At 49.9% G+C, this 15,456-nt stretch overlaps 1 protein-coding gene across 2 annotated transcripts in view; it reads right to left on the reverse strand.

Annotated features, from left to right (window-relative positions):
* LAS1L (LAS1 like ribosome biogenesis factor) overlaps nucleotides 1-15,456 on the reverse strand; it is a 20,656-nt gene that overhangs the window by 3,069 nt on the left and 2,131 nt on the right. The window contains exons 3-12 of one of the 2 annotated variants that reach the window (XM_024116567.3): nucleotides 14,313-14,382; nucleotides 13,400-13,481; nucleotides 12,665-12,949; nucleotides 12,334-12,380; nucleotides 11,363-11,472; nucleotides 9,539-9,624; nucleotides 9,125-9,175; nucleotides 8,589-8,795; nucleotides 8,085-8,232; nucleotides 2,550-3,112 (exon numbers count right to left, since the gene is read on the reverse strand). In XM_024116567.3, the coding sequence (XP_023972335.1) occupies nucleotides 2,550-3,112; nucleotides 8,085-8,232; nucleotides 8,589-8,795; nucleotides 9,125-9,175; nucleotides 9,539-9,624; nucleotides 11,363-11,472; nucleotides 12,334-12,380; nucleotides 12,665-12,949; nucleotides 13,400-13,481; nucleotides 14,313-14,382 (1,649 nt within the window). The remainder of the gene's footprint in view (nucleotides 1-2,549; nucleotides 3,113-8,084; nucleotides 8,233-8,588; nucleotides 8,796-9,124; nucleotides 9,176-9,538; nucleotides 9,625-11,362; nucleotides 11,473-12,333; nucleotides 12,381-12,664; nucleotides 12,950-13,399; nucleotides 13,482-14,312; nucleotides 14,383-15,456) is intronic. The other variant, XM_024116569.3, reaches the window with a different exon arrangement.

The raw sequence follows: 15,456 nt of genomic DNA on the forward strand, positions 1-15,456 counted from the left end.
CACACACACACACACATACACACACACACACACACACACACACACCCCTGGAGAGTCTGGATGCCCCAGAATTCCCACCACACCTCCTCCCCAAAATGAAAGATACCTCTGCATATCTGAATGACCTAGATATCCTATACATCTATGCACAACCACCCCTCCCCCTCCCAACGTGCTTGAGTGCCACATCATTTCTTAGTAGCCTTGCCTTGAGAGATATACATACAGGCCCACATACCACCTCAGGGTGAACACTCTCTCAGCAGTTATCATGCTCTCCCTGCCCCCTACAAGGTCTTGTTGCCCCAGATGTGCACACAAAGAACATCTCTTCTCTAGGGAAGGGCTGTCTCATTGCATATCCCACCCCCTATAGAGCCTCAATATACGTACATAAGCACACAGACCAAACCCTCCACTCAACAAATGTTTCCAGTTTTACTCCCTGCCTCTCATACTTCTCATGCACAGGCACACAAACCAGAAATCTTAACGTCCCTGCATCTCCACATATGTGTATACACATACAGAGGAAGTAACAACAAGGGGGAGAGGGAAAGATTTCAATGCCCCAGCCTTTCCACGTTCACAACCCCTCCCTGGCCCTGCCATACTCCACTTCAGAATGGACCATGTCAGGCACTCCCCACCCACTCTGTTCTATCACTTAAGTACCCTCCACACAGCATTACATTAAATCCCTTCCCCATCCTTACACTAGTGCATCCAGTGTTTTCAAGTGAAGCCTTCACTGGTGAGATCCTCCAAGTAGATACAGTTTCTGGCCTCCTGCATCTCCCTGGTACCCAAAGAATTCTCCCTGTCATTATGCCCCTGGCATTCTGGAAAGTATCAACCCTGGACTAGAGTTTTATGTTACTCAAAGAACCCCTGCAGGAAGGGCTGTACCTCTGCCTGCCCATCTCCCCATCCCTGGCTCTCTTACGTGAAGGAAGTTGTGACTCTCTTAACACCCTGCATTGCCCTATGCATACAAAGACACCTTTGTACACAGTGACCATTCCCCCATGTCTGTCACTGACCTGACCATCCTCCCTACTCCCAACCCTGTCTACATCACTGCCTTTGGCTCTCTAGCCTGATACCTTTGTACATGTCCCCTGTGATAGCACAGACCACATAGGCCATCTCAAGATGGCTGTTTCACTGCCTGTTCTCAGGCCTTTCCATATCCCCCCACCTCTTATTGTTTCCACTTCTCTCCCTCATACAGATGCCTCCTGGTCCCCATAGGTCTTAGCAACCCTGCCTCCTCTTCCAAAAACATATATAACCATGTGTGCATGTATGCAGAGATGCACATACAGCCCACTTCACACTTTCTCTTTTCACAACTCCTACTCTCTCTCTCTCTTTCACATACACACACACACAATTCTGCCTGAGTCACTGCCCCTCCCTTTGAATATTTACAAACACACCCCTCCTTGCTCTAAGAGATTTCTCTGTTGCTGTGCCTTGGTTTGTCCAGCACATGCAAGCACATACCCATTCACACACACACACACACACACACACACACACACACACACAAATATGTTCCCCCATCCGTAGCACTCAGGGACTTTATGTCCCAGCCCTTCCACACACACGTCCATATAAGGGCAAAGACTTCACTTTCCCCCTAAGCTCCTTCACTGTTTCCCCTTTCTCTCCCTATTGTTCCCCACCATGCCTACCCCACACCATACCCAGTCCCAGCCCCAGGCTCCATCACATGGGCTGTGCCCCACATCTACCCCTGCCTCCAGCGTGTACACATACACACATGCCCATGTGCACACATCAGACTGTTCATTCCTGAGGAGTCCCCCTGCCTTAAGGTCCCTGCTCCCCAACCCAAATGAGAGCATTCAAAAAACCACCCTCAGGAGCTGACTCATGTTCCCTCACCTGCCATTCAACCCCCTGCTCCCTCCTGGCTTTGTCCCACCCACCTACCATTCAACCCCTTGCCCCCTCCTGGCTTTGTCTCACTAACTTGTATACTCACCAAAAAACTGCACTGCTCCTTATTCTCCCCCTTCTGATCTCATTTCCACTTCCACTGACTGAATACCCCTGGGTTCCTTCTTTCTCATACACACAGCAAAATCCTGTCCTATCACCAACCAGCCTCCAAGTGTCCATACACATTCACATATACACAGAAAGCACTATTCTTTGGCTCCTTGCCCCGATCACTGCACATGAAAAACACACGCAGAATCATACATATATCAACCACCTACCTCTAGCTTTCTGTGTTTTGCTGCCCAGTGCCCACACCCACACCAACCTCTCTGAATGTGCTCTCTGCATGAGGCAGCTGGCAGCATGACAGTGCTAAGGTCCCTGGCGCTCACATGCTCCATCTTAAGGGGGAGGGAAACCAGCTGTCATCCACACACCAGGCTGTCTCCCAGGCTTGCCTCATGCTGGCTACCTCCTGCTACTTTCCATCCTTTCTCTAGGGTGAAGGGAAGCCTCAAGAGCCAGCCAGAGAGGGAAGATAGATGTGGGGAGAAAGTGGATATCAGGCTTCTTACCTGAGCTAACTTGCCATGCAGAGCCTTCCAAAGCTCCTCTTTTCTGGGCCAGGAACCTGGCATTCTCAGCAGTGGGGGACTCCTCCTCCATAGAGATAGGCCCCACTTCCATCCTGTCTTCCTCCTCCTCATCTTCGTCGTCGTCGTCATCATCGTTGTCGTCGGCGTCAGCATCATCGTCGTCATCATCATCATCACCATCATCACCTTCTTCCTCCTCCTCCCACTTCTGGTCATCATTTTCCTCTTCCTCCTCCTCTTCATCATCCTCTTCCACGTGGTCTGCCAAGGCCTCTTGCTTCTCCTTCTCATCTTCCTTGGCATCATTAAGGCTGCCCTGTTCCTCCTGTTGCTGGGCTTCTCCTTCAGGTCCAGAGCTCGAGCCAGCTGGTTTGAGGCTCCAGTACAGGCTGTCCAGTGTGTATGGAGACTTCCCAATGGGGGAAGCCTCTGAGCCCTCCTGCGTCAGGTTGTTTTCTCCAGTCTGTGTATAAATGGAACAGATGCGCAGCAGCTTCTCCTGCTCCTCGTCTGGCAGGACCTGCCCCATGGCTTTGAAGATGCTGAGCAGAGGGATGGAGTAAGAAAGATTCAAAATCTCAAGTTATTTTATATTCCAAAATTCCAGTTTGAATTTGTTCTCTAAGCTTCCAGACCTGCCTCTGAAAGGCAGTGCAGTAGAGCAGACAGAACACAGGTACAACAGGACCATGGACCCTGAACGAGCTCTGTAATTCATCTCTGTGGCTCACTTCCACTCTCAGTAAAATGAGGACAATAATGGCACCTAACTTAGAGGGTTGTTGAAAGGAGTAAATAAGATAGCTCACACAGAATGCCTGGCACAGTGCCTGGCACATAGTGAGCAAGCAATAAATGATAGCTATTAATCCGTGCTGAAATGCTATATAAATACACAAACTAGGCAACAGGCCTGCAGGGCTGGACATGAGAATAGTAGATGCCTCTCTTTAGCTGAGCAATCTATCCTGAGCTCCAAAGATATGCCTGGAAGTGTGTTGTGCTCCTTCTGCATGGAACACAAAGTGTGATTCCTTTTGGGGGACAACTACAGCCCAGCCTGGAATGGAGGAAAAGAAGAAAAAAAAGCAGCAGCTGACAAGACAAAGCAGAATGTGGGAGGGAGGCCAGATGAGCCCTGCAGACCTGGGCACTACAGGAGCTGGGGGGAGGCAGAGAGCACAAGGAGGGCAGCAGAGATCAAGGGAAGGCTTTGTGCAGAGACAAGAGCGAGCACACCGGGCTGTGTGCATGCGGTGAGAGTAGCCTGGCTCGAGTGGAAGGGCTGTGCTGAGGAGCTGTGGGAGCAAGAGAAGCCTGCAAAGGTTAAGTGTGTGTGTGTTGGGTGGAGGGGGTCATCTGACGTGTTTGAGCACAGGTGAAGGCTGCATTTCTGAAGATCCCCATGGTGACCATGTGGAGGATGGCCTGGGTGGGGCAGCCTGAAGTCAGGGAGACCAGGGAGAGTCGGTGAGGGCTGACCTAGGGCACTGGCAGCAGAGATGGGAGGGAGAGAAGCTGTGAAGGACAGACAGACAGAGAGCAGGCCTTGGTGATCAGATGGTAGGGGGGAAGGCAGAGGAGAGTTAAAGATGACGACATCGTGCATACAAAGGATGGCGCTAACAGCAAAACCAACAAACACAGAGCGGTTGGGAAGGAGAGCTCCTGGGGAGGAAGAGGGTGAGTACCCCTTGCAGAGCCTCACATAGAACCGGGCACCCAGCAGGCACCTGGTCACTGCTGGAGGCATGGGTAGGATGGACAGATGGATAGTTTCCTTCTAAGTGTATCGAGTTTGAATTGTGGGTTGTTCACAGAAGGAAAGGCCATGTGCTCAGCGGGCTGTTTTCTCTCTGTGCCCCATAGGCAGACCGGACACATAGGTGTGGTTGCTGGTCACTGGCTGCTGGGGGCAGGGCTGGGAGCTAGTGACTCCACTGGGAGACCCTCTCTGCAGGGCTAATTTCACATTCCAAGATGGCACTGGCTCAAACTGAATTGATATTGGCTGGCTGGGGGAAGCTCTCAAAAAGCTTCCAGCCTTACTACTAAGAAGGAAAGCCAGAGAGAAACTCTGTTCGCTCTCACTGTGGTCCATTTGTATGATTAATAATAAATATTCCCAGGCACTTTATATTGGCAAGATGCCATATTACCACTGTTTATTATTACCACCAACTCTCTCAAGCTGTCTAGTCTGACCACTGAGGTGCAGGGGTGATATGAATCTTAAAATCCATTTCCTTCCTCAGGTTTGCCTGGTCACACCTAGGGACTGAGAAGGTCACAGGTCAGGCTGGTGGAAAGAAGGTGGACTTTGGACTCATACGCCCTGGGCCCAAATCCCAGTCCCACCATCAACAAATTGCATGACTTTTGGATAAGTCACTTCACACTATTCAGAACCTTGGTGTCTTTCTTATCTGTCAAGTAAGAGTATATAATATCTCCACCTCCAAAGACTGCTGTGTCAAGTGAAATGAAAACGCTTCTACAAACATAGCACCGTGTCCGACACTTAATTGCCAGTGGTATCTTTTATTTTTCCTGTGGGGAAAAGAAAACTCGTGTTCTGTATGTGCAATCTAATGGAACACTGTAGAAAGAGCACAGGAGTAAGGACAGTATATCTGGATTCTGGTTTCTGGCCCCAGCTCTGACTTGCAGACTTGTTACTGACTTGCAGCCTAATACCTGGGAAAATCCCATTTCCCAATCTGTATAACAGGATGATTAGGACTAGATTCACTGATTATCTGCAAAAGGCAGGATCTGTGCACAAGAAATCGTACCCAAGTGAGCCGCTGTTACTGCTGGCATGTGTCGCATCCCTCTGGTATGCTTGGGTTGGGAGAAGATCTCTGTGGTCCAGACTTCTCCAAGACCAGCAGCTTCCACTCTGTAGGCACTTAGGATTGGAAAGTACCTTGAAGGCCACCTATCCAACCTCTTCATGCTGCTCTTTTCATTCCCTCCCCCCATTACATACACATGCCATGTTCCTTCAGAATTTTGAAATTTCCTTTATTCTTTCTCTTGCTGGAATTGCTCAAATGCCTCTAGGATTTTTTGGTTCTCCTCCCAGTTTCCCACCCATCCATATCACTTCCAGTCTAGAGCATACACATCTGGAGATTTGGCTGTTTGGTTCAGTCCCATCTCCTGGAGGTCTTGCACTGGCTGTCTTTTGTCAACAAGGCTACTTTTCTCTCTTAAAAGTTACTTATAAGATACAACTGTGCCCCAAATGTCATTAGGGTTCAAGAAAGACTTTCTGACTCCATGGGAAAGATCAGGGGACTAAGACGGTCTTAGCATCCAGACTCCCACTTCATTTATTCCTCAAGCATGGAGTCAGCTCCCACCAAAGACAGCACTGCTGGCAATGAGACAGCAGAGTACAGTTCAGTTCAACAACATTTACTGAGGTTTGTTTGGGGCCTGGACTTGCATGGCATGCTGGGGCACAGACGGCTAATGCAGAACCCTTGTCCTTGAAAAGCTTAGTCTGATAGAGGGAAGGAGACACTAGGGGAAATAGACACGGCAAGACAGAATCTCAGATTTGAGAAGTACTTGAGAGAATCAACATGACAACAGTAGATAGTGCTGCCACCAAGTGAGAGTGAGATAGGGAGCAGAGGAGGAAGTTCACTTTGGGGCTGGGGTGGGGAGAAAGATGACCCATGCTCTTTTGGTCACAGTAAGGTACCTGGAGGCCATCTAAGGGGAGATATCTGGCATGCAGTCAAATACAGGAGGTTGAATCTTAGGGGAAAGGCCTGAGCTAGATAAAGAGATCTGAGCTTTGGTACTTTACAGCTTGAGGAGTAAGAAGGTAGTGAGGAAATTGAGACTGTTGAGTGTAGACTACTCTTTTGAGATGTTTTGATAGGAGAGGAAGGAGTGATAAGCTAGTGATAACCCAACAGAGGGATGCAGGGTCAAAGGAGATTTTGCTTGTGTTGTTATTGTTGTTTGGTTTAAAGATAAGAAAAACTCAGGCACTGTTCACAGGTTGAAGAGTAAGAGCCAGCAGAGCAAGGGAGAGGCTGGGGTGAGACCCCAGTGATGCTAGCAGAGGTAGCTCCAGAGCACAGGTGGAGGAGGAGGCTTTGGGGTTGGCCAAGGCCACCTCATACTGAGACTGGCGACAATGTTGAGTGTAGCCGCAGATCAGTTCATGAGGGCTGGACCTCAGGTCGAGGGGGCCCTGCTGGAGGCCTCCATGTGCTTCAGGAAGCTAGGGTGAAACGGGCGGGGTGGGGCTTGAGATGAGTGGTGAGGGTTTTCAGAACAGTCAGGAAACAGGAGAGAAAGTGGGTAGAAAACAAGTAAAAGTTCAGACAAGCAGAACTAGGCCTGGCTTGAGATTAAAAATCATACCTCTGCAGTGGCAGCAATCCGCAGGGCTATGTGGTTTTCTCCAGCAGAGCTCAGCTACCCGGGCTGAGGAGTGGGAGAAGCAGAGTGGGGAGGATCACTCCCAGCTCAGGGGTTTGCAAGTCAGACACGCCAAAGGATGGGCAGAGCTGAGGATGCTGATGATGGGTGGCTGAAGTGATCAACCACAGATAGGATTGAGGGGAAGCAAAATTGAGGCAGGTAAGAAATGGAGGGATGGAGGTCTGGAGGCAGGCAAAGAGCAGATGTTGTGGGATGCGAGGGTGAGGACTGGTAGGACAAGAGGTGGTGGTCACCGAGTGGGATGCTGGGATGTAAGCTTTCAGAGGTGGAATAGCTCTGAGTGATGGAAATAGGTTGCTGAGTGTAGTGGAGAATGAAGGTCACTGGAGGTGAGGAGCTGAGGGTCAGATGTGTCACTCAAATGAAACAGATATCATTCCAGAAGGCAGGAAGAGAATTGGGTGCTAAACACTTCCATGAGTATGAGGGAAGTGGCTCAGGGTCAGGAAATGGCAGAAAAAAAGGGAGACAACCACAGGTATTTACAGGAACCAGCACAATATTCAGTTTGACCACAGCACCCAGGGTTGACTGGGTAAAGGGGAATCACAGGAGGTATGGTTATCATGATAGGTTGGGGCAGAATTGGAAAGATCTTTGAATGTCAGGCTAAGAAGCCTAGACCTCATTAGGAAGGCAGTAAGGAGCCACGGAAGGTTGTTAAGCACCTATGAGAGGTATATTTTGGGAAGATAATAGAGACAGCACTGGGCGTAAAGTCAGAAGAATGGGTTCAATAATAAACAGCAGCTACCATTTATTGTGCACTTACTCTGTACAGGCCACTGTGCTAACCGCTCTAGGGGGGTTGTCTTGTCCATTTTCATACTGGACTCAGTTCAGCCACGTCTTAAGCTCTGTGATCTTAGGCAAGAATACCCTACCCCTCCCCTCTCTGGGACTCAATTCTCTCATCTGTTAGTAGGACGGGGACAGGACTAGGTGTCCTTGCAAGGGCTCGTCCAACTGTGCCATTCTAGGGCTGTGTGGCCCTGAGGCCTGCAGGGTCTCACCCTCTTACCGGATGGAATTCAAGAGACTTACAGCTGAAGGAGTTGGGGGCTGGCCCAGCAAGGTGAGCCCAAGCAGGACTCAACCACCTGGGGCCAGTCAAGGGAGGCAGAGCAGTTGAATAGCCTCCAGTTCTTCCTTGCTTCCCACTGGCTTGCAGAAAACCGACGGGCATTCCGTCCTGAGAGAGAAGAGAGGGACTGAGGAGAAGGAACTAGAAAGCCCCCCACCCAATCTTGCACCTCGAAAAGCTTGGCTCTGACCATCCCTGTCCCCCCATACTCCGACTCCCCATTCTATACCTCCCGATTGCTCAAAGTATTCAGTACCCGTTGCCCCAGTCCAGTTTACTTGGCTCTGAGAAGAAAAATGTGAAGGGAGATTTGTCCACTGCTGCTGTGGGGCCCTCTTGGGCAGACCTAAACCTTTAACAAGGGATGTGTCCACCTGGTGCTATTCAGTCGAGAGCTGAGCACAGTGGCAGATGCTCTTGCCTGGGCTGCATTAGGCCCTGGGGCTAGGGCTAGTCTCCCTCACCAGTTTTGGTATTAGCCACGATCAGTTCAATGGTCCATCTGAGGATGTAGGTGGGCCGGATCCCGGTGTCCCCCAAGGCTGGCAGCTCAGAGAGCATCCTTTCCAGCAGGGCCTGCGTGAAGGTCTGGGAGTGCAGGCCCCTGAGCAGGGGCTGCCAGAATTGAGAGAACGGCTTTGGCACCAGGACGTCATTCAAGTCCACGTTTTCTGGTTTGTGAGAAACACCCATGGACAGGAAAAGGGGAGGCAGGGAGGGAGAGAGAAGGAGGGAGGGAGGGAAGAAGGAGAGGAGAGAAGAGGGTGAGAAAGGGAAAGAGGGAGAGAGAGAAGGAAGGGAGGAAGAGGAGGAGAGAGAGGGAGAAGAAGAAGGGGCCCCACCAACAATAACAGAGTTGCCACCGCAGAACAGGAGGAAAGAGGAAAGTAGAACAGCAGAGAGAGAAACCAGTTAGTATCTGGTAAACAACAACTGACTCAAAATAGAATATAAAAGAAAAAGAGCTCTGGTTCTAGCTTCGGCTTTGTCAATAACTCACTGTGTGACTTTGGGTCAGTACCTTCCCCTCTCTGGACCTCAGTCTGCCCATCTGTAACATGAGGATGTTGGACTAGATGACCTCACAAGGCCCTTCCAGTTCTGCTGTTCTAGCTCTCTAGCAAGTTGCTAGATCACAATTAACATAGTACAATAATGGCATTAAGACCCCCCACCCCCACCCCAGCCCACCCCAGCCCACCTTACCCCACCCAATTCCAGGCCACCTAAGGATGGCCCAACAACTACTTATCAGTGGGGCTACATGTTCTGCTCAGCCAAGAGGGCTTCCAGTAGCTATGGAACAGCAGTAAACAGCCCTGACCTCCCAGTCCAGGGCCACCCAGCCCACCCCTGGTGTTCTTGCCCAGGATACACAGTACCCTAAGGCTGCATCGAGCCTCCAGGACCCTACCTTCATAGTCTAACTGCAAAGCTGCCAACTGTTCAAATGTGGGGATGAGAAAGCCGTCATCCAGAAAAGCATCTAGCAGAGCCTCCCTGGAGCAAGAGGACACTAAATTAAGTAAACTGAAACAGGCAGAAGACCCTCTTCTACTCCCCTACCCACTCCCAAGGCAGCTAATGCCTGTGACTCAAATGGCCAAACCAGCATGGGGAAAAAGGAAGGCAGCTGACAGTTGGTTCTCAGGCCTCAGCCTCCCTGAGTCAGGGGCTGAGCCTAAGACTAGGATCTGTGGGTTTTGAACAAGCATTTACCAAGCACAGGCAAATCTAAGACCCATAACAAGGGCAGTAGTGGCTGAACAAGCCCGAAAGCACAGATGAAGAAAAGTCCCAGGCCCACAAAGGAGTTAAATGCCTGAGGTTATAGGGTCAAGGGCTTTTAGACTTTAGTTCCTGCTCAGTCTTTGTTTCCCTTGACAGTCCTCCAGTCTCCTACCCCTCCCCTTCTCCCTGGTTACCCTCTTTCAGATCTTACAAGCAGAAACTTTGGGGACTCAATTGCTGGGCCAAATATTATATTATCCACATTCCTAAGGACCCCAAGAACACAGAACTAAGACATAGAGGTTAAAAGTATAAGCTATAGGGGTAATCTCTCATCCCCATCTAGCTCAAACCAAAACCAGCAACATCCAGCTGTCTCCTCCAGAGCTGGCAGTTCCCTAAGAGAGGCTCTCCTAGCTGACTGGGCTGAAGGGGAACAAGAGCTCCCAAGGTGTCTCAATGTCTGGAGAGTTGTCATGCTCAGATCCCTCCCTCTACCAGGCTCAAGGAGGAAAGAGTTGTCCTTCCGTCCATCTCCCATCTCCTCAGGTCAGTATGCAGGAAGAGCACTTAAAACAGTCAGCCAGTTGCCTGCTCAGCATGACCAGGCTGACACTACTGTATAGCACAAGGATAGTTTTCCAAGCTACTGAGGGGGCCACCACTCACCCCTTTACTGAAGGGTACAGCTAAGAAGCCTAGGCTGGGCAGACACTAATAAAACACCTTTGGAACTACTGGTATCCCGGGAATAAAGAAGACGCCAGGGACAATCCTAACCTGCACTGCAGGCTCCCCACCCAGGCCCACTCTGCCACATACACCACCTTCCTATACTCTCCGCTCCATCCCAGATTCTTTCCAACCTCTTCCCAAAGCCCTTTCCAGCTGAATGTAGGTAGCAAGCCCCAAAGAGCCAGGGAGGAAAGGAATGGATAGACACTGCTCTGACTGAACTGAGTACTACTTTGAGGGGAAAATAAGGCTCATGGCCATACTGTGTGGGTCAGTGGGGACTTAGTCTTTGGAGGATCCAGGCCCTGGGAAGGCCCCTCCTCTGTCCCCTCAACCACAATTATCCAGGGGATGCTGATCCTCTCTAATAGCAGTTCAAAAGAGACCAGCAGTGCCTACCATATATCTTTTACCTCAAACTCGGACAAGAGATCGGCAGTGAAAAAGCAAAAGATTAAGGGCTTTGCCTAGTTGCCAAGAGCTCCACATACCACTGGACAAAGAGGAACAAAGCTGGCCAGGGGATGGATGACAGCAGACATTCTTGCCTCTGGCCATTTCAGTTACTCAGAGTAGGCAAACCCCACCTGGTAGCTGGCAGGGCTTGGCGAAGAGGATCATGTGAAATGCAGGGTCACCCGTGGGGGGTCAAGATTATCCCTGGGATTTCCTACAGCAGAGGTTGGCAAGCTGGGATATGAAAACCAATTTCAGTGAGGCTGCTACGCTCTACCCTAGAGAGTAGGCAGCCCCTGATTACCTACTTACACACCTGTTCTCCCATGTAATGCCCTTGAGCTCTGCCAGGATGCATTCTACAGGTGGGGACAGGTTATTCCACGCCTTAATGGCCTGAGGTAAATACCTAAATTTCTCCAGCACCTGCCAGCAAAGAGGGTCCCATCAGAAGGCTGGTTCAGCCAGGTAACAACCCCCCATCCCTCCAGGATTCCTTCTCATAGGACCTCTCAGCACGTCCCTTCAGGGGATACGGCAGGGTATGCAGAGGTGAGCCCACAATGTCCCTACTGGCCCTGCAACTAAAAACATCCTGATCCTCAAAATCCAGACTTTCTCTTCTTCCTCCCTCCCCACCCCCCAAGTTCCCTTGTTATTGTGGCTCTCAATAACCAGATAATCCAATACATAGATATCCAATGGGGGCATTTGGTTGGAGTTGGGCAGAGACTCTTGGACCAAGGGGTGAAAGGAAGCAATGGGTTATGGAAGAAAGTGAATCAGTAGACTCAGGTTCTTGTCCTGGTTCTATCACTAACTGCATATGTGACCTTGGGCCAGTCGTTTCACTCATCCATGCCTTCAATTTCTTCATCTGTGAAAAGGAAGGGTTGAGGTGAATGGTTTCTAAGCTTACCTCCCTTCCTGCTAAAACAGTACCCCTCAAGCTCACCTGATCTAGGAAGGTTCCTGGACGCCATCTGCTGATCAGCTGCAGTACCGCAGGTCTATGCAACCACCTAAGCCCTGTTGTTCCCTACCACCCAGTGGGACCGATTATCCATAAACTTCCAGTAATGTGGAGGATCAGCCAACCGGACTCTGCTCCTCTTGTCTCCTTCCTACTTCCCCCCTCTCTCTTTCCAAGAAGAGCTTTGGAAGAGTTTTCCAAGCTTTGCCACTTTTCTTTCAATTTCATTCTCAAGACTTCTCTCAGGTAGCTGGCAAGAGGGAAGAAATGGCTGGGGCAGATGAGAACAGGCCAAGTCAAGGGCACTTTCTTACCTTAAACTGCTCCTCTTCATAGGATACCAGCAGTTCTCGGGCTCTTTCTGAAAACAGATTAGGGAAACAGATAGAGCAACCAGCCCTGTGCCTTGCTCCTGATGGAATTTTGAGCCCTCTCACCTCATTTCTTGAGTTGTAAATTGGGAACTAGAATTCTTGGCTCTCCCGCCTCACGGGGCTCAAGGAAGATGATTTGTGACAGTAATTTTTTTAAGCTAAGCCTCACAACAACCCCAGAGGAAATACTGAGCCAGGGAAATAACCAGAGTCAACCATAAGCCCGAGTCTTCCAAGCTCATGGGTCCCTTTCTGTATCAAGGACACCTACCATACAACTCTTTATGTCTCACAGCCTTTTGCCAATGAGGATCAACCTCTTTGTTGCCTTCGCTGTCTCCATCAGCCTTAACATCCAGCTCTGCACCTTTCTCCTCATCCTTAGGCTCTGGTTTCTGTTCTGTGATGTCATCAACGACAATGTTCTTATCTTCCTCTTGGTCTTCTTCATCTGTCTCTTCCCTGTCCTCCTCCAACTCCCAGGTCTCTCTTAGGCTGTTCTCCAGTTGGCGGCACCAGTAGGTCTTCTGGAGCCAGTCCAGGACAAAGTAACAGCCTAAAAGAGGGGAGGAAGGAAGGCAGTGCCATAGTAACAGCCACAGGCAAGCAGCTCCTAGCAGGCCTCCAGCCTCATCTTGCAAACATTATGGGGAGGCCCCAGGTAAGAGGCTTGGCTCCAAGGAGGCACAAATCTCAAATATCTAGAAGCAGCCCCTCTTGCTCTGGGTTATCCCCCAGTTCTTTGCTTCCTCCCACTCACCAGCACATTTCCTAGAAAAAACTTATACCAGACTTGAAGATGGGATGCCAAAAATGGCACGGGGCTAGCATGTAGGAGAACAGAGACCCCTTAAAGTTTGTGTCCAAGGCAAATGCCTCACTCGCCTCACCCTAGTCTCAGCTCTGACCCCAAGTGAAGACCCTCCTCCCTCTCTCTCCCCCCACAGTGCCACCTAGCCCAGGCCTCTGGGCTTAACTGTGATAGGTATACTCCCTGGGGACTCACCCCTGCGGCAGTCATTTATATGGGGCATTTTCTTGTGGGTCAACTCATGGCGAAGTTCAACAATCCAATCCGGAATGTTCACCTGATTGTGGGGGAGGGTGTGAGTGCAGAAATTAGAAAATATTAAAGCAGAAAGGGCCACAGAGATGAATTAATCTGGCTTCTCCCCATTTTACAGATAGAGAAACTGAGCTCCTGAGAGGAAGTTCCGTTCTTAGTGGCAGAGCCAAGATTAGAAACCAGGTCTCCTGATTCTCTTTACGCTCTGTGGAAGTGATCTTGAAAATCAGAAGACTCTCGCCTCCCCCAACCACCAACTATCCTCCTCCAATGAAGAGATTCCTGTGAATGAGCATTAACAATCACCTTCTTCAGCCTCCCTCTGCCCTTGCCTGTACCAGTTGCTCTCCCTGGGTACCTTTATTCTCCCCTCTCTTCCTCCCTTCCTCCTTCTCTCCCAGACCTCCTCCAGGAAGCTTCTCTTGATGGCTGAGAATCTGTCTGCCATCTGGGTCTCTACACACCTCCCATACTCACTCAAGGCAGGAATGTCTCGCATTTTCACCCTGCTTGGCTGAGTTTGTCTCCTCCTTCAGACTGTCAACAACCAGAGGGCAGGCACTTTAACTGCCACCTCTTTCCTGTCCCCACTCAGGGGTGCATTGGGGTGCTTCAGCTTCACCTGGGCCACTCCCAGCAAGCTGGGCAGGCCAAGCCCACTGAAGATAGCAGCCATGAGCAAGGGAGCAAGTCTGCTTCTTTCAAGCTGGAAGCTGAGGCTCTGGGGTTCTTGCTGGGCTTGGCTGACAGTGGTGGGATGAGCTAGTCTGACTGTACCCACATCACCCCATGCCCCATTTAGTGAGCCCTCCTGAGAAGAGAGAATTTAGCAAGGCCACTTTATCATACACACCTCCTGAGCCAGAAACTTGAGAGGGAGCTTGGCAAACTTTGTCTTCCTCTCCGAGATTAGGTTCACAAACCTGAGTTTGAGGGAGAAATAAGTGGCACAGCCCAAGTAACTGTTTTATTCAAACCAGTGGGGCTTTAAAACACCTTGCTGAGTTACTGACACCTTGCATTTCCACAACCTTTCCAATGACTATTCTGTCCTGTTCTTATGGTTGGTGTCAGCCAGAGCAGGAATGGTTCCATCCAGTCTAACATTTACTGAGACTCTGCCCTGTACTGAAGCCATACAAATGAATAAGACACTGCTCTGGCCTTGAAGAGTTCAGTCTAGGATAAATAATCATGACATAATATAACATATTATGCTAGAACATAATATGTTATAAATGCTACAACAAAGGACTACATCAAATGATATGGGGAGCACAGCTAAACAATGGAGAAGGTAAGAAGAGCTAGGGAGGACCTCAAGGCAGACTAGGCAAACAGTATGAGCCTTAGCTCATACTGACAGATGAGAAAACTCAGAGGCAACCTTTTTCCTGATGTACATGATATAGCTAAAACCACTCTGAGTCACTTTGTAAATCAGGAACTCCCGGCCCATGTCTCCATTTCCACAACTCAGTAACCTTTCAGTGTTCATGGAAAGAATGGAAAAAAGGTGTAGATAGGGGTAGGATTAGAAAATCCACATTAAATCATGGCCAAGGACATTGAACCACGCAGAAAAGTTCCTCTGGGTCAAAGAGTAAAAGGGGGAAAGTAAATCAAACTGTCAAGGCTGGAAGAGACCCATAGAGACCACTTGGTCTGAACCACCCCCACCCAACATTCCAAAGAGAGGGAAAGAAAAACGGAAGAGAGAAGGCTCTCAGGAAAAAAGAGGAATGTGTGTTAACAGGGGGTACCAAAAGCTGTCACATTAAGCAATCACCAGGTGACCCATACACAGGGACACACAAGGCTTTTTGCTTCAGGTAGAACCCAAAGCCAAACTTTGCTTATCATGTGCTAAGCCCACGCCCCCACCACGCTCAAAAAACCACCCCCCCGGGCTTCCCTGGTGGCGCAGTGGTTGAGAGTCCGCCTGCCGATGCAGGGGACACGGGTTCGTGCCCCGGTCCGGGAAGATCCCACGTGCC

Source organism: Physeter macrocephalus, chromosome 21 (genome assembly GCF_002837175.3).
Source record: "Physeter macrocephalus isolate SW-GA chromosome 21, ASM283717v5, whole genome shotgun sequence".
Lineage (NCBI taxonomy): Eukaryota > Metazoa > Chordata > Mammalia > Artiodactyla > Physeteridae > Physeter > Physeter macrocephalus.